This window comes from Pleuronectes platessa, chromosome 8 (genome assembly GCF_947347685.1).
Source record: "Pleuronectes platessa chromosome 8, fPlePla1.1, whole genome shotgun sequence".
Taxonomy (NCBI): domain Eukaryota; kingdom Metazoa; phylum Chordata; class Actinopteri; order Pleuronectiformes; family Pleuronectidae; genus Pleuronectes; species Pleuronectes platessa.
The window spans coordinates 15,814,696-15,832,792 of NC_070633.1; the positions used below are offsets into that span (position 1 = coordinate 15,814,696).

General features: G+C 42.4%; 1 protein-coding gene across 1 annotated transcript; it reads right to left on the bottom strand.

Moving 5' to 3' along the window:
* Positions 1-2,668: 2,668 nt before the first annotated feature.
* On the bottom strand, positions 2,669-17,895 carry f8 (coagulation factor VIII, procoagulant component). The gene is made up of 27 exons (XM_053428072.1): positions 17,706-17,895; positions 17,308-17,408; positions 16,751-16,873; positions 15,064-15,276; positions 14,182-14,364; positions 13,908-14,011; positions 12,955-13,075; positions 12,593-12,866; positions 12,330-12,495; positions 12,158-12,245; positions 11,249-11,466; positions 11,006-11,147; positions 10,684-10,898; positions 9,128-9,985; positions 8,901-9,043; positions 8,341-8,506; positions 7,833-8,072; positions 7,491-7,719; positions 7,205-7,387; positions 6,749-6,865; positions 6,214-6,285; positions 5,908-5,993; positions 5,630-5,785; positions 5,001-5,145; positions 4,763-4,911; positions 3,652-3,834; positions 2,669-3,247 (listed from the first exon to the last, which is right to left on the bottom strand). The coding sequence occupies exons 1-27, from the start codon at positions 17,891-17,893 to the stop codon at positions 3,092-3,094; spliced, it is 5,019 nt and encodes a 1,672-aa protein (XP_053284047.1). The 5' UTR covers positions 17,894-17,895; the 3' UTR covers positions 2,669-3,091.
* Between the last annotated feature and the right edge of the window lie 202 nt (positions 17,896-18,097).

Consider the following 18,097-nt stretch of genomic DNA (forward strand, 5'->3'; position numbering starts at 1 on the left):
TAAAGTGTTGCATTAGAGAATAGGTTACACTCAGAAAGTTCATTCTCTCCCAACATAATATAAGATATATGTAAAAGCAAGTACTTATATACCTTCAATTAAGCAGAAAGGTTAATGGTATGCTTTTACTTTTACTTGATTACTTTTTTTTATATTTATTAGTTGTTTTACTTATTTTTGCCACTTCAGGAATTGCATCCAAGGAAAAGTGCCCTAATGTGGGTAAATAATTGGTAAACAAATAAGACAAAAGACCAATTAAAACAGCCGGTCCTGAATAAGAGTTCTCATGAGGACAGGCCTATAAATAGAGGTCACATTATTGCATATCAACGTGTCTTTAAGTTCATCACATGCCAGAGTAAGGAGAGTGTGGATCTAAAGATTAAGTTGGGTTGTGTTTAACATTCAAAAAATCCTCAACATGAATATAAGTTAAACCAATAACAGAACGCTACATCACCTCAAAACCTGCAGTCCACTCAAGTGATCACAGTCGGTTCAAGTAGTGGGTCACAGTCATACAACAGCCAAACAGACTGTGTCAGGGCAGAAGCTCAACACAACTGTATGTTCAATTCTGCCACAATCTCTTTCAGCCAATCATGCGGTTGCTGTCAAACTTTAAATCCTTTCTCCTCTCTCCTCCTTCATCCGCTTCCTCCCACAGTCTTCATCCAAAGCCCTGGTCGACTCCAGCAGATCATTCATCATCATATCAGGATCCCGAACCACCACCAGCGTCTAGACCCTGGGGGGATTTCTGACGTAAGGGTCTTAATGCCAAAAGGCTTTCAATATATTGCATCGCTTTCTTTTTGTGCATGGCAATAACAAGGTTAAAATGTCTATCCTGATTCAAAAACATACATGTACATTTAACTAGGAACAAGTAGGTCTCAGCCGCCTAACCGCTATTTGCTCGCAGGGAGGAGTTACATGCCACACACAGTTAAGACAACAGAAATAGGAAGTACATCAACAATTCTGAATTGATGAGTAAATCCTGTGAAGCCTCAGTGTGACCCGCAGGGTTCAGTGTTCGCAGTCGATGCTCGGCCTGTAATTGTTCTCGTCGTCTCTTTCACACACTGCAAAGCCTCAATTCTTCAGTTGGAGCTGAACACAGGTGCTGTGTCATGTTGCTGAGATAACGGACCGTGTGTTATTGTTTTCAGAGAGATAAAGTGTGACAGCCAGGCATAACGTGCCACTGCTGTGACAATGTGCCAACACATGTCCTGTCCAGGATGACTGTGTCCTCCAAACGAAACACACCCCCAGCACCGGAAACTTCTCCAGCTGATAGTGAGGTGATAAAGGTCGGGCGGGCGGGCCTACAAAAACGCAGCTCGTGTTTTCAAGCCTCGCACAGCCGGGGCCCAAAATACACAGCTTAGACACACACGCCCGCCGGCGCCTTTAGATCTCAATGTTTCCCTTGCAGTCACCTCACAATTTCATCTTCTTCTCGGTTTTCCTCAGCAAATATTTGAACTTGTAGCAGAACAATGTTGGAGGCAAGCTGGTCATTGTTTCTAGCGGGAGAACCTGGTGGAGGAGGATAAGCCGAGATAACAGTTAAGGAAAAATTCAGACTAAAGACAGATGGAGCGAAGAAAGAACAGAGATAAAGTGGAAAGAAGGAAGAAAACAGAACACCCTTGATTTATCTGTGGACTATTGTTTGAAGCTGTGCATGTTCAAATACCTGTGGTTTTGAAAGCACATATAATAGTTATGGTTTTTGAATCTATATTGTTAGTTCAGTGCTCATTGTAAACCTGCCTGTTTGGAACAGGCTGTTTGCTCAGCCTGTGTTAAGGCTCCGGAGTTACTTTATAATTCCTTGTCATTTGTGAATCCTCCTCAAACAGTTCTACAATATACTTTATACTTTATAAACAGTCTATGGTGCAAAGTTAAGTTTGTGTTCATCCGAACTGGTTTATCTACAATGAAGATTTTAAAACCAAAGCTTTTCATATAATTAAACAGATTTTGGATAACTGTTCACGTGTGTCGCCTATATATAAGTTTGATAAGATTGACTAAACTGCTGTTATATTTTCATGTTCATATTTTCAGAGGTCTGTTAAGCAATTGACACAATCTACAGACCCAAGTCCACCACTTTACTAAATGAAAGCTCTGTAAATCAGTTCACTATAAACCATTGCTGCAACAAAATTCTATGAATGTCGTTGCCATGACGGAGTCTAGCATCAGTGGGAATGGTTGTGTCAGTCTGATATTGTGAAATGAAAATGATCAGATCATCTAAAATTTAGATGATGACCGGATCATTTAGATTCTAAGACCCCTGTGATTCTAAATGATCCGGCTAAGACAGATATTATTTGCCGTAGGCTGCAAGTTGCAGACCGCTGCTGTAGTTTATCCAGGGAACCAAGAGGAAGACAAGTTCCACTTGGTCCAGAGACTGAGACACAAAGGCCCGTCCCCGCTGAATGCTTCAGAGCACTGGTCACTTGAAATTCCTTTTTTATAGTATTGAACGTATCAAGTGTCCAAATCGCACCAATTTCCACACTATACTTCCCTGGACCACTAAAAGTACACATACCAAGTGTGAAGCTGATAAGATGAACAGTTCACCAGATATGAGTCCCACAGACAGACAGAGAGACAGAGAGACAGACAGTCGTTTGTGGAACTAGAAGTTAGATTCATTGTTTATACAAACTCTTATAAAGCATAAAAAATAAATGATATACAACCAGTCAAACTGTTTACATCCTTCTCTAATATTTACACAAGCTTACATTCAAAATGTTTGATCTGGACTTCGCACAGCCTAAAAGTGTTTATCTTAAAACAAATATCTAAACTATCAACATATACATTTAATCTCACCTACAATGAATGCCACACCGGCAATAAGGACAAAATGTAAACAGAGTTGTGGCTACGGGAGAAATAGCTTTTCCAATACAATATTTTATATATAATTTAAGAACTGCTCATAACAATAAAATGATCATTTGGCAAACACTGAAAAAACACAAAAATACAAAAAACACACTGCTGCTAAAATGCCGCTGCAAGCTGGTTGGTGAGATCCGTGGCTTCACAGCACCTTCTGCGCGTCACAGCCCATGACCTCCAGACGCAGGGCGATGGAGTTGATCCAGCCGCGCGGGTGGACACGGAGGAAGCGGCCGAACAAGGGGGCATCGAACACTGTGACAGCCTCCTCGTCCGGATCATTGTTTCCTGTGAAGATCTGAGGGGGGACAGAGGAGGAGAGAGAAACAAAACAACTAACACTGAAGTCCACGAGTTTCAGATAAGCCTCAAAAATATTATCTGTAGACCAGTGTATTCAACTTTGAGTTCAACAGAGGTGGATTTGCAAGGCGTGATACTAATAAGCAAATATTTGTTCTAAAGTTTTATTCGTTACATGTTTTTTCTGTCACCACAACATAAAACGTGGTTTTATAGTATCACGGACTCCCCGCTCCTGAATAGAGTGACTCATCCAGAGTAATGGAAACTGGGAGTCAGGCCTGTGTTAATGATACATTGAAGGAATAAGTGAAATGAGTAGAGAGAATGTTAGTCATTGCACTTTTATGGACTGTTTCTATGGCCGGCAGGAACCAGGATCATATCAGCTGGGTCTACCTGTTCTTGTTGGGAGCTGCCCTCTAACACGCTGCTCCAGGATTGCCCGTCCTGGCTGACGGTGACCGAGAACTCCGTCACCATCATTTGGGTCAACAGTGACCGTGCTCCTTGGGTTATGACCCCTGTGATGCGTCTGACTTTCCCCAAGTCGACCTGCAGCCACTCATGGGGGTTGTCGTGCTGAGATGAAGTGAGCAGAGGAAGCATCGTTAGATCTCAGTAGAGAAAATATTCATATAACAGAAGACAGATGAACCAGAGTCCAAGAAACCAAAACAGCTCAGGGGAAAACAGACTGTATTAAAGACATTGAGAACAATTCCATAATTGAATCCTGACTGTGGCTGCTGTAAAAGGATAATAAATGCTCCAAACCCTTTAGGACAAGTAACTAATAAAAACTCTGTGTTAGGGACACTATTCAGATAATAGCTGACCCACAGTGTTTGACGCCTGTCCAATAATCATAAGTGCTCCGTACTGTCTGACGTGTGACTTTTAATAACAGCTCAACAGTTTGACAGAGGGACAAATCACACCTCTAACGCTCAGTGCTGCAAAGTGTGAAATCGATAAGCTCCAGACGGGAGCGGAGGAGGGACTGCAACTCAAAATAACATGAGGGTAAAGACACGGAGAACGAAGGGAGCAGAAAAGGTCTCATGACGCACAATACCATTTTTTAACAAAGAGTGAAGACTAACAGAAACAGTTTGTCTTTTGATACTGAGGCAAAAAAAAGAAAAGAAGACAGAAAGCTATTTATTTATGAATTCATTGACTTTGATTTTGAAGTGCACACCTCCGACTGTGAGAGCTACACTTTTCAATGGCTTGTGGCTCAGGTTTAATGGCCAGATTACAAGTTCAGTTTTTTATCAAGCAGCCACTATCTGGAAAAATGATCAACCTGACAATGGCGACATCATGATCCTTGATTGATAGAATAACTTCTCTCACTGCTTTAACTGCAGGACAAGTCACGTTACGCTCATTCAGTCTGTTCAGAGCCAGTGTGAGATGAGTTGAAGTCATGGCACTTTGGGAATAATACACTACATGCATGTACAGTAGACATGTATTTGTGAATGTATGTGCGTCTGCTCACCATTGGCCTCCAGGCGTTGGCTCCTCCCTCCAGATGGAGCCGGGCAAGACTGGGGCTCCAGATACGCAGCAGATACTTGTGAAATGAGGAGGCAGTGAGGCTTCTGTCGGGAATCAGTTTCCTCTCGAGCCCGAGAGGCAGCGAGCAGCCTGAAGACAAAACACAGATTCACACTGATTGTTTTTCACTGTAAAATGATCACTTCTAAAAAGGTATGTTACTGTTTGGTGAAACTCACTGTTGAGATCGCAGCCCAGCAGCTCCAGGCGGAGAGCAGGCCTTTGCACAAAATTTAACGGCAGAATCCGGACGTAGCGAGCCACAAACGGTGGAGAGAAGGGATTGCTTTTCACCCTGTAGCTGTCCAGGTTGCCGAAAAACCTCTAAAACACAGCCACACAAACACTTTAACATTTAATACTGCTCAAGAAACCATAGTCAGTCATATATGTGACCAGCAACATCTTTCTAAACCAACTCATAACTGCTTAACCAGACCTCTGTCTTTGGTTTAAGTACAAAGGAGCTTAAATGTTAAATTTACCAGTTACCAGTAAGTTGCTAACTAGTGCTGATTTATACACAAACAAAGAAACAAACAGATGAAATCTACAGACTGGGGGGGTTATCTTCATGAAAATGGAAATAGATAATTAGAGTTGCTTCAAAAAACTGCATCATTGTATACAAAGTGAAATCACGTCAGAAGTCACATGGTCTGTTTGTCTGATGTTCTGGGAACTCCATGTTCTCTGACTGTTGTCTTCTAGACTCTGCAGTGCTGAGAAAATTTCCTGAAGCATCAACATTTTATTAGTGATAGAGATGAAGACTAATACTGCTGTGATACCACAGCAGAGGACATACGTTCTTCTGCATGGTGCTGTTTCCTTTGTAAGTGGTCCAAGTTTCCAGGTCCAGACTGTAGGAGACGGAAAAGATTGTGATGTAGTGGTCCCTCAGCCTTGACCTGACGCCCTGTGTCTGCACACCATGCAGCAGCATGGGCCTCTGGAGGTCCACCTGGCAGCACACACATCACATTACACATCACATTATTGAATTCAAGGCTAGCATTGGTCATGAAGGCACCAGAGACTGTGGCAGATAAACAAGGTTACACTGAGACAGACTGTGTGTCTAACCTGTATCCATGACATCTTGTTTCTGCCCATCCAGGCATTGATGTAACCTGACTGATCCAGCCTGGCCAGCCTGGGCTCCCAGTCATCTGGACAAATTTATGTAAACATGTTTATAATCACATTTAATGGGACCAATATCCAGGGTTTATTATTTCATAAAGCTGCTAGGGGTGTTTTCATTTTCAGTGCACTGGTAAGCATGACCTCACTCTGTAAGTATCTACAAGAATTGAAGGACTTCTTGATTTGTTTGTCTTTGTTAAATGAAAATTAGAAAGAAATTTATCTGAATATTAACAGACTTACCTATGTGATCTGATGCTGTAATCTGGGAATCTTCGATTCTTCCTGATTTCATACCCAGAGGTATAACACAGCCTGCAATCAGTAAAAGAAAACTCCAGTTGTCAAGTTTCCAAGTTTTCATCATTATTACTTACCCAAATTTCTCAGTTTCAGTGGACTTGCTAAATCTATACAGTGCAGAAAAACACATTGTCTGTTCTGGGGCTTTTCTGGAAATTATGAAACGAGCTTCAATGTTAGTTTACCCAAGATATTTTGCCTGAAATTGTGGAAAATCGTCATTAAAGAGCCCTCTACATTCAGTAGTAGTCTAGTTTGTATTGTAATTAGTTCCAAACATCTATAGCTCTGTCAGAAGATACATGAAGCTGTTGGACTAATACAATAGTAACAAGCATAACATTCATTTCTGGATCCACTAACACAGCTAGAAACAGTTCCAATCACACTAAATCCATCATAATAGACTAATCTAATACATTATAACTCCAATTACCTTATGAACAATATAAACATAAGTCACACGTGCACCTACGTGGATTATACACCAGTAGTTTTGCCCTCATGCCAGCCAGCTGATAGTCTCCTATGGTGCACTCCACCAGCCACGTGCCGACTGTAGGAGGCGTCATCTCCACTGTGCCAAACACTCCTGGACGGTGAGGAAGAAATGAATAAAATACATGAGACAGTGTATAATGAATTGATTATTTTTGTAAAACATACGAATAATATGTAACATTTTCAAACATACAATAGATTCTGTGCAATGAAACTACTTTATAATAACGACAATATAGATTGTAGTGGTCTTGATAATCTGATATGAAAAGAGATATTCTGCTGGGGTTGATACTGACAATGAAACTCAAAATGCAGACAGAGACAACACATTATATGACAGAGACATACAAAGTCTGACAGAATGTAGGATGGAGGGTTCACGTATAAATTGTATAACCTATACATATCAAAGTGTAAGTGCATTTACCAGGGAAGAGGTTGTAGACACCCATGCGATGTTCCTGTTCAGTGTGAAGGGTGAAAGGTAAACCATGGAAGTGCACGGCGTGGTACTCCCCGTCACTTCCCACATTCAGCAGGTGCCACCTCGCTCTCTGGTGCTGGGCGACCAAAAGACCAGGAAGTGTCTCAGCCACGTAACCATTTATAGCTACAGTGAAAAGAAATCATTGGCATTATGGCAAAACAAGCGGAAACAAGTTGGTGGGCCAGTTAAGACACGACACCAACAATCAACCTTACTGTCTCATTACCTGCAAACTTGTTGCTGATGTGGTACCAGGGGTCATCTGTGTTGACCCGACAGGGGGGGGCACAGTGCTGCTGCAGATTCTCCTCCAGGTACCAGCTTTTAGTTTCGTCAAAGGTGTGGAAGAGCAGGGAGAACTCTTGGATGTCTGGCTGTGTTTGCTGACCGTTGAGGAGGGTGCCAGGCTTACAGATCACCAGCGGACCGATCAGACCTGAGTGAAGGTCCTTCTCCTGGACATGGAAGGAAATATGTTCAATAAAACCATTTGAATACAGCAGGTACAAGTTTCCGTGCTGCATGGCCATGACAGATTTGAAGGCTGCGGGTGTAGACTCATGCAGACCTTGTCCACGGTGGAGTAGTAAGCTCCTGTCTTGCAGTCAAACTCAGTGTCGGTGGGTCCTTGTTTCTTGGTTACTCTCCAGTTGTAGGCCCGCATCTCATCAGGGGCCACAGGCTCTCCTGGGACCCCAGGTGGAGCAGAGGAGGCATGGGATTGTGCTATGCTGGCCCCCTGGCTAAGGTCATACACTCCCTGGAGGTGAAAGGAGTAAGGCCTGGATGCCTTGTTTTTAAAGATCACCTTGAATAAGATAAAGAGGGAAATTATTTCAAACACTCATCTAAAGAGAGGTTTTGTTTTCCAAAATGCAGAGGCACAAACTTTAACTTTAGCCCTAGCTAAATCATCAACACTAGCTTTGTTTCATAATTCAATTGTTTCATGAAACGTCAACATTGTTTAAGTATTTCTCACGTTTGATGACCGATTGTAAAAGTGGACGTAGCGACAGAAAACCTTTATCTATTTGTTGATCATTTCATTTTACTTGGGCTACAGCAACACTCACAGTGACAAGATCATTGATCTCAGCTCTGATGAAAGGTCCCATGATTCCCAGGTGTCGTTGAAGCTCTCCTCTGTTAATGGGACGGAGGAAGTCTTCATCCTTGTAGGCCCGAAACACCACCTTCTTATACTCGGGCAGGAACTTCCTCATCCCTCGACGCATCTCTCTGAAGGGAGAGTCAATACTGATGCTTTAACATTGATACATCACCTCTGAATCAATTCATGCTCTTTGATGGATTTTAGCTCAATATGCAGTTAATTAAAAAATTATTTAGTTGAAAATATTTCCACTTTTATACATCTACGCTACACTGCTTATGTGTACTATCATTTTAGCTAAAACAAAAGCTTTTTCCATGTGCTTCCAGTTAAGATAAGCTGATGTTATATTTAGCAGAACCATCATCACCTTATCTAGATCCTCAACCATCACCAGTGTCTAGAATTCCTGTACTACGTTCTACTTCACCCCCTCCTAATCCTGATGACATCACACAGGGGTCTAAAAAGACCTTAAAATGTTGAATCAAAGTCTCTCCTGCTTGACTTGATATTTACCTGTGTTTGATGAGCTGATGTGGTTTTCTGATGCCGTAGTCCCAACTGATCTCCTCTGCAGCGATGTAGTAAGTACGATATCTGGTCCCTCCAGAGCGCGGGTCCACATAATCTGAGGCAAAGACATCGGATGTGCTGTTCGCCTACAAAAAATATTGACATTGTTATGGGTGAGGTGGGAGACTTTGGACTTAATAAATGTACAAGAAACATGTAGAAAATAGTACCTGAAGGTCGTAGTCATCATATTCTAGAGACAGATCTATCTGTGTTTCGTTGTTGTCAGCAGTGTAGTTGTATACCTGGAGTGGCAGATCCACTCTTAATCGCTCAGGCTCAGACTGGATGTAGTTTTTCCAAACAAAGTTTTTATCCATTTCCTCTGAAGTGCTTGGCTCCAGAGCTACGACCTTCTTTGTGAGCAGTGTGGTGCTTTTCAGTGAGATCTCGTTACTCTCTTCAAGCTCCTCCTTTGGCCCAATCTCTTCACTTGGCATGTCACTCCTTCCCTGAGACGTTACCTCTGCAACAGTGTCTGTGATGTTTCCCACAATCCCTCCACCGATCTCCAGCTCAGCTCCTCCATCCTCTGAGGCTCCAGAGCTGATGTCTCCATCTGTCCAGTTTCCTTCGGCCTGTCTTCTCTGTCGGCCACCTCCTGTTTTTCCAGGTCCAGTCTGATTAGTAACGCTCCAATCCTCATCTCTTTCTAGTTCCTCCAAGATGTCCAGTGGGATTCCTCCCTCTGACACCTTGTCTGTTTTTTGTCCTTGTGCTGATGTTACTGTGACTCTCTTCAGCTGACATATCGCCTGTTCCTCAGTGTGGGTTACATTTTGTCCTGTAGAATTTCCTGACTGAGTGCTGTTATCATCGAGGGGTTTCTTGCACACCTTCACCAAAACGGTGTGATTTTCAGGTCTACTGCCTCTTGGCTGCAGACTGAACTGATCGATATACTCAGAGATATCTTCTGCATCTTCATCTCGGTCAACGTGGAGGCCTCCACTGTTGCAAGGGAGAACGCTGTAACTGATGCTCATCCCCCGGCTCTTCAGGCTGCCATCAAAAGCGCTGATCTCCCACTCACCTGAGAGAAGAGACAGGAAAAGGTTGATATGACTTGAGTACAGACCCACAGAGGTTAGGAAACCTCCCACTAGCCAGTAGTTTCTGAAGAAGGCTGTTCGATGATCGGTTAAACATCTTCAAGAAACACAAGCAAGTCTAGTTGCCTACGTAGTCCTGTACAACTCCTGAAGATCAAAACCTGTAGTTTTCATGTTTGCCAATCATGGCCATTTCTTAGTAGAAAGAACAGTAGCATATACACCTTGATATTTGTCAACCAATACAGTATATGTTGTCAAAGCTGGGAAGAGGCTTTCATTCTCAATGCTCGAAAAATATGAAGAAGCAAAGATGATTCACCACATTTGTCTTTGGCTCACAGAAGAGGAACTTTCTTGCAACTGTACCATATTTGTGGGTTGCTGAGGAATAGGATTCTTTCATCATACTACCACCGGGGAATTCAAAGAATGCAATATGTTATGTCATTTTGTGCATTACCACCAATCGTACAGATCAGCTGAATAGTGTCTATTTGCACGAATGTCTATAATCAGTTTGCACATGGACATCTACAAAATGCTGATCCACTCCAAAAAACATTGCTCAGTGTCATTACTAATTGGCAAAAATGGTAACTGTAATTTCTCAACAGCTGTTATTAGCTCAGATTTGGTCACTCAGACTGGTTGGATGTCTACATGTGCCAAACCTCACCTATTAGCTCAGTCTCCATGGGAACGGTCATGCCAGTCATGGGGAACAGGGTGAGGACAGACTGGTAGAGGCCTTGGTACTGAAACAGGTTTCCCGTGAAGTAAACGGACAGGAAGTCGCTCTGGGTGCCCACACTGACCACGTGCCAGAAGGTGACATCAGTCTGACACATCACAAACTGACGCCCACTGAACATGATGCCATTCACACCTGGAAGAGGAGGGACAACACAAGTAGTTCTGACTCTGTGAGCTGAAAACAGATATTTATTCCACTGACACTTCTTAAGAAGAAACAAACATACGACGTGAACTCACTGTAAATGACGTTGGAGTCGTAGACTTGAGGGTCGGTGATGTTCGAGTTCTGTTTGGACTTCTCCATGTTTTCATTAAAGTACCAACTTCTGTTCTCATCAAACACAGCAAATATCAAGCTCCACTCTTTATCTGGGCCCAACTGTGTGTAGCAACAGATCCAGTAAAGGAGACACAAGATATTAAGTCACATTGACAGGATGTTTTTCAAATAATTTTACATTATTTGCAGATTCTTCTCACCAGGCGTCCTCTGGCGTCGATAGCGTCATACTTGCAGATGAGCAGGGTGCCCACCAGCCCCGATACCAAGTCCCTCTCCGGTGAGACGGTGCTCTGATACAGTTGGGTCAGACACTGGGGGTCCCCCCCCAAAGGCCCGTCATCTGTTGTTAGCCTCCAAATGTAGCCAAACGTTCCGTTGGGGGGGACACCCATAGAGCGCAGGTCCTTTTCTGCATCTGTTCGATAGGATAATGAGTCCAACAGAGAACACTAAAGACAATGCCATAAACTTAATGTGATGATAAGATTATACAGGGCAAAAGTTTTAGTAGCAGGATTACAAGCTTTAATATCACTATCATCAGAGATCATATCATAATAGTAACGCAATATTTCTAAAGTTGTAACTTTTAAACATACGGTTAGGGGTTAGGGTTAGGTTATATCTAATCATTATAGATATTATATTAGCTTTTCTTTCATTGGATACTTAAATTCAGAAGTATTTGAAGGATATCATATGATTCTAAAGCCATGATGTGCACAGTTTTAATGTGATTATAGCTTTATAAAACTAACATTCAAATCATTCATAATATTTGGATGTTTTAAGTTTCTGCCATAAAAAATTAGATAATTCCAGAGGAAATGAATGATTTTGTGATGGCGACGTGTGGGGTCAGTAATCCCTACAGCTCAATATGGCTGTGGTTCTCCAGATAAGCCACACCCACTCCTTAAGCGGTCCAATCAAACCCTTGAACCATTTGAAAATCCCTCTTGAAATGATATCTCTCCATATATTCATTTTTAATTATGAAATACACAGAATTAACTGAGTTCGGGATGTGCAAGATATCTTTTAAACCAGTCAAATTAGAGATAGGTTAGGATTGCCTGTTGCTTTATGTCTGAGTTTAATCTCACCATTGGTGGTTCTCTGCAGTGGAAAGATCTCGGTGAGGCCATTGGGGTAGATGTTGTAGGAGCGACTGGCCAGGTTTCTGAAGATGATCTGGAGACACAATTGAAACCAAATATCAGATCAATCCAAAGTCATACAAAGAACTTCCATGTTTTCCTGAAAGGACTCACTCACATGGAACTGGTCGTTGACTTTTCCCTTCAGAAGTGGACCTAGTAGATTCTTGTCAGGGTTTTTCCTCTCAGTGAAAGATGAGTCTGTGTATTCGACATACACCACCTTCTTATACTTGTAACCCAGGTGATGAGGAGATGCAGGCAAATACCCAGACTGCAACTCACTGACGAGACCAAGAAAGGAGACAACAACTTCCCTCACAAACAATTCAGATCAGCTCAGCGACTCCCTCCCCGATCTTGCTCCTCCATTGTTCTGACCTGTCTGTGGGTTTGAGGTGAGGAGCGTAGTCCCAGGTGACCTCCTCAGCGGCGATGTAATGCCTCCAGGTAACAGGCACCTGTCCTGCGCTGGATCTCCCCACCGCTTGTGGCCTCCTGGGCTGAACGCTGATGGTGTTGAACATATTTCGGTAATCAAAGTCGTCTTCGCCGCTGTCCCCGTAATCCTTGTGGTTGACGTTACGCCGGTCGGGCCCCGGCAGAGTGGCGGGTTCGGGGCATTTCTCCACCGTGAACAAGGCGTTCATACCATCTGGGGGGGGGTCATGACAACTGCAGTTATGACTCAGATCGAGGAGATAAAACACATTTTTGTCAGAGTAACAGATGCTTGTTGTTACCGTGGCGATGAGCATGTATCTGGCAGCTGATAAGGAAGCTGCCTAATGTGGCGGGTTTCATTTGGGCGGTGATGAAGGTCATGGGAGTCACCTCCATCATCACCTTACGATGAGTCAGCACCTGGAGAACCGAAGCAGACGCTCTTAAATCAGAGGCACTGGTCAACACAATTAAAAAAAAAACTGAAAAACTGAAATTATGAATTGGTTTCTGAAAATAAAAATACATAAATGTCTATTTTTTTTTCAAACAAGAATTAAAGTGAGCATAGAGAAAAATTAACGTTTACACTGTCTGTTATACTGCTTACTTAAGACTATATTATATGAGAGACGCCTACTATTCCACTGCAACAACATTTCTGAAGTCAAGGTCACGTTCAACACAGTGCTTGATACTTTTGGTAAGTCTGTTTTTTAGCTATTTGAGCATCGCTTGCTTTACTCACTGCTTAGTTTTCTATTTGTACTTTAAAATAAACATAAAAGAATTAAAATTTAAAAGAGGGATAGAAGTTATTTATGCAGTGTTGCTTCTCACCTTGAAAAGTGAACATTAATTCGTCCACATTTGTTTTTCTGTTTGTTTATCTGTGGATTACATTTGAGTGCCGATCCAAATCAAGGGAAGTATCCAGGATTGTTTTTTCACTTTCTTTAACATTGTGAGGGGGTTTTACATCAGTTTCACAGATTTACGAGGAGAAAGATTATAGATCTTGATAGAATAAATCTGGCTCATTTAGGGAACTGATATGTATGAGTGTGTGAAATTTGATGAAGCTTGACAGAATTTAAGCAGACTGTTGGGCCTTGGCAGTGCTGTGTGCTCTACTAAGTGCAATTCTAGTTAAAACAATTTTTTTTAAAGACAGGATATTTTTTAAATCTGCTCCAATGACGTCTGAGCAGCTGTTATCTGTGACTGACTTTTATGTGACAACTTGAATTACCTGCAGCGAGTGATGCTGAAACTGAATGGAGTGGATTTCTGGTGCTGTGCCCACTCCAATCAAATGCCAAAACACATGACTACGGCCCTGACACATTGTCAGACCTACACGGACACACACACACACACACACACACACACAGAGGGAGAGAAAATGAGGCCAAGTTCCAGTGCAGACCACATTCAACACAGCCACTGATACAACCACCACGGTCCTAGCAACACTTAACATTACAACACGACTTCATGGAACAATCTCCAGTGTGGCGCATTACCAGGTAACGTGGAGTTGACATATCCATTGATGGTGTGGTATTCCTTCCTGCCATAGCTCCTCTTGAATTTCTCTCTGCTGATCCTCTCTCCAACCTGTCCGTACCAGCTCTTTGTCTCATCGAACACAGCAAACAGCAGGACGAACGCTGGATTTCTCCTCAGGCCTTTGTCTGTGAAGGCACCTGAGGAAAGATACACACACAATACAAGCATATAACATAATGGTGACTGTGTTTGCATATATTGTCCAATCATATCAACATCTTAAAACGCTTCACGATCCAAGTTGCATTCACCAATTCATGCACAACATTCAAACATGGTTCGGCTGTCAGAGGCAGTTTTAAGTTCTGGACAAAGGACTCTTCTGAATGCACACTGGAGGTGCTGGGGATCAGACCATCAACCCTTTTGTTAGTGGACAACCCTCTTTACCCCCTGAGCCATACATAATGGCAAAAGATCAAGATGCCAGAGACTCAGAATGAAAAAGAACACAAAGGTAAATTTAGCCAAATGGCACTTCAGTGGGAAATTGTGTCTGTAATGGTGTGAAGCTTCAACAGGTGAATTTCCCCGATATGTGGATAAATAAAGTTCTATCTAATCTATCTAATCTAATAAAGCTGAAGGTGATAGACAGGTTTAGAAAAGAAGACGAGGAGCAGAGGCCAGGATGAGGCCTGTAGTTCAACCTCCTAAAAAAACACTGGATCCTGCATTTCATCAACTCAATGACATCTGATGACAGACTAGTAAATATATGTGTTCTTCAAATTCCGCCACCTCCCCCAGTAATGCCGGCTTTAAAATGTGAAGTTATCAATCTGAAATCTTTATTTTCATCACAAGTTGTTGGAAAGCGCAACAAAAATACTGACTTGGTCTGCAGATGAGCAGGGCACCGATGAGTCCCGAGTTGACGTCTCGCATTGCGTCCACCTGGGATGAGTAGGAGTAAGTGAGGCATTCAGGGTCGCTGCCAGTGGGTCCGTCTTTGGGGCTGATGTCCCACACGTACTCATAGTATCCTCCTGGAGAGATGGCGTCATCCTCCTTCTCCTGACCCGCTGTGGAGTCATCATACCCGGCTCCTGGAGAGAGGAGACACAATGTGACTCATCTGTATTCATTCAGAGGTAGAAGAGAAAAATATTGTCCCTGTAGGATGACATTTTAGTGTAATCCTCTTTGAGGTAATGGAGCATGATCATATAATTCTAAAAAGACACTACAACAAAGGACATAAAGTATGCAATCTAGTAGAGCTATAAGTCCCAATTGTCTCCTTTAAAGCAATCAAGCTGCACCAAATTTCCCACATTCATTAGATACAGGTTTTTTTTCATTAAAGTCTATGAATCATTCTCTGAGAGACGTTAAATATTCCCCCTGATCCAGATCGGCAAAGAAATTGAATGAGTGGTCCCCTGACCCATATCACATCCTCACATTCATCAAGTTCGGTGATCCGAGGTGATCCATCAGGTTGTTTGGGTGTTATCATGCCCAGCAAACGCACAGGTGAAAACATAAAGTAAAAAGTATATAATAAATTCAATCAATCACTAAATCACGATCGTCTTCTCAAGCGTGTTAATTTAATTTGTTTAAAATTGCAATTCAAGGTAAGTTATTGTTTCAGGAATAAAGTGTATGCTGCTGTGGGAACAGATCCAGGGGAAATCTCCGACATAACGTGCAACAATGACTTAAATCAGACACCTGCACCTGCACACGCAAACACACACACACATACACACACAGACACACACACACACACACACACAACTAACTATCCTCTCTTCCCCTGTGATCCGATTGAGATTAGATTCATGAAGCTTTATTCCTGGATGTGATGAGAGAAGCTTTAAAGATTATGATAAACTCTGTTATAAGAATCTAACCGGTGACAGGAAGACATGAGCTGTTTTACAGGAACTGACTGACTCTTCATCTACAGCAGCATTAGGACAAACGCCAGCGCCTGCTGTGAGGGGGATTAACCATTAAAAGCTTCTCCCATCAGGGATATTCAATCATTACCTAGTTGGTGGTCAGGAAGCATGTAATGGAAGCGTGTCAAATTATGAATGATAACCTCATTGGATTACTGTGAGTGTGGGTTTTGTGCCGATTTTTTTTTCTGCTGTGAAAACAGTTTGGCTCTAACTTGCTGCACACACGAGATAATGATAACCGTTGACCGCTGCAGCTTCTCAAGAAATCAAAAGAAAAGAAACCATTTGACTTTCACCATAATGTTAGTTTCTTGCAGGAATTAGATTGAAGGTACATAAACAACCTTGACTTTTTCAATAAACGGATTCTTCATTCACTTTTCTCAATAAACAGATTCTTCATTCACTTTTGGTCTTTCTTTGGTTTTTCCATTGTCCAGTTGTAGGGAGTTGATATAAGAAAAAAACTAATACGAGTCAAAAGGTTGAGTCAGATTGTTGCTCACTATTTGACCAAGAAGAGCAGAATGCTTCTGACTAATGTACAGTGTGTGATCTCACACAGTTTAAATGATCATGACATGAGAGTGACCAGTTGCCCAAGTACCTTCACCCTGTTTCCAGTAGGTGATCCCCAGAGGGCTGACACTGTACGGCTGAGAGGCCAGGTTTTTGAAGTGAACCACCACCCTGTCTCCGGCCTGGGCCACGATCACAGGGCCTTGAATACCTGCAACCAACAGACACAACTTACTTTAAGAATTCACAATAAGAAGAACGAGGAGAATAAGAGCAAGAAGAAGAGGAAACATAATCTGAATCAGAATACAAACTATCAACGTTTGTTTATCTTGATATGGAAACTTATATCAAGATAAACATGTTTCTTATCAGTTGATAGCGATAATTATCACAATAAATGTCACCCTATTATTTATTTCAAGTTACAAGACTGATTTCAATCCAAGGTGGAGGTTGTGATAAATAACAGCAAAACAAATCTGAGGGATACAGTATATGTTGTAACTCCTCAGGCTGGGTGTGTTCAGAAATACTGGGTTAACTGTTTACTGGCCATTGACAGATAGATCTATATCATCTACATGTGATAATGACACAGAGCGAGGGCAGAAGTGGTGTGGCCCATGTGTGGAGGAGACCTACCTGTCCACGCTGCTCTGGGTTTGGGGACAGTGTATTTGCCGTTTGTGTACTCCCTGTAAACTGCCTTGATGTATTTCTGAGGAATGTCTCCAGATCTGCCTCTGAAAAATAAAAAACACATTGAAAACAACCTCAAAGTAATAACGATAATAATAACAAAGTCATTTTTATAATAAAAATATTGTTATTATTGTTTCTATTATTCTAAATAATTGTCATTAAGTTCAGATGATATCATTTAAATCGTTTTCCCCAAAAATGTTTGTATTTGAACTAAAGTACTGGATTTACTATATTTAGACTTAATTTAACTGTTTAGTCAACTTTTAACACTTAAGTTGTAGAATGACGCCATCAACGCAGACAGGACGGGTTAAGTTCAAGTCAGAAGTGCTCACCTCTGGTCGGAGTCTCCATCTTCCAGGTAGATATAATCCCATCCGATCTCCACAGCAGCGATGAAATACTCCCTCACTGCGGAGGGGCCCTGCGTCGGAGGCGGCGGCGGCGGCGGTGTAGGCTGCGGAGCTTGTCCGGCGGAGGCGCAGATGAGCGGCAGCAGCAGCAGCAGAAGAGTCGCAGTCATCGCGGGGTGATCGGCGGTCAGCTACACGAGCAGGAGCCCGGGTCTGGAGGTCCTGCTGCGGCGCGGCAGTCTTTAAAGGGCCGGTGGAGAGGGAGGGGAGCAGGGAAACTGGAGGCGTGTGTTTAGATTAGATGACCCGGGAGAGACAGGACATCTCCCCAGAGCTCCAGAATCATGAGCTAATAAAACACATCATCACATGAA

Coding starts and splice junctions, on each gene's coding strand:
- f8 (XM_053428072.1), bottom strand. CDS start 17,893: ATGACTGCGACTCTTCTGCTGCTGCTGCTGCCGCTCATCTGCGCCTCC. Junction 10,899..11,005: donor CGACTCCAACGTCATTTACA/GTGAGTTCACGT, acceptor CTCCTCTTCCAG/GTGTGAATGGCATCATGTTC. Junction 5,994..6,213: donor TACAGCATCAGATCACATAG/GTAAGTCTGTTA, acceptor AAATTTGTCCAG/ATGACTGGGAGCCCAGGCTG.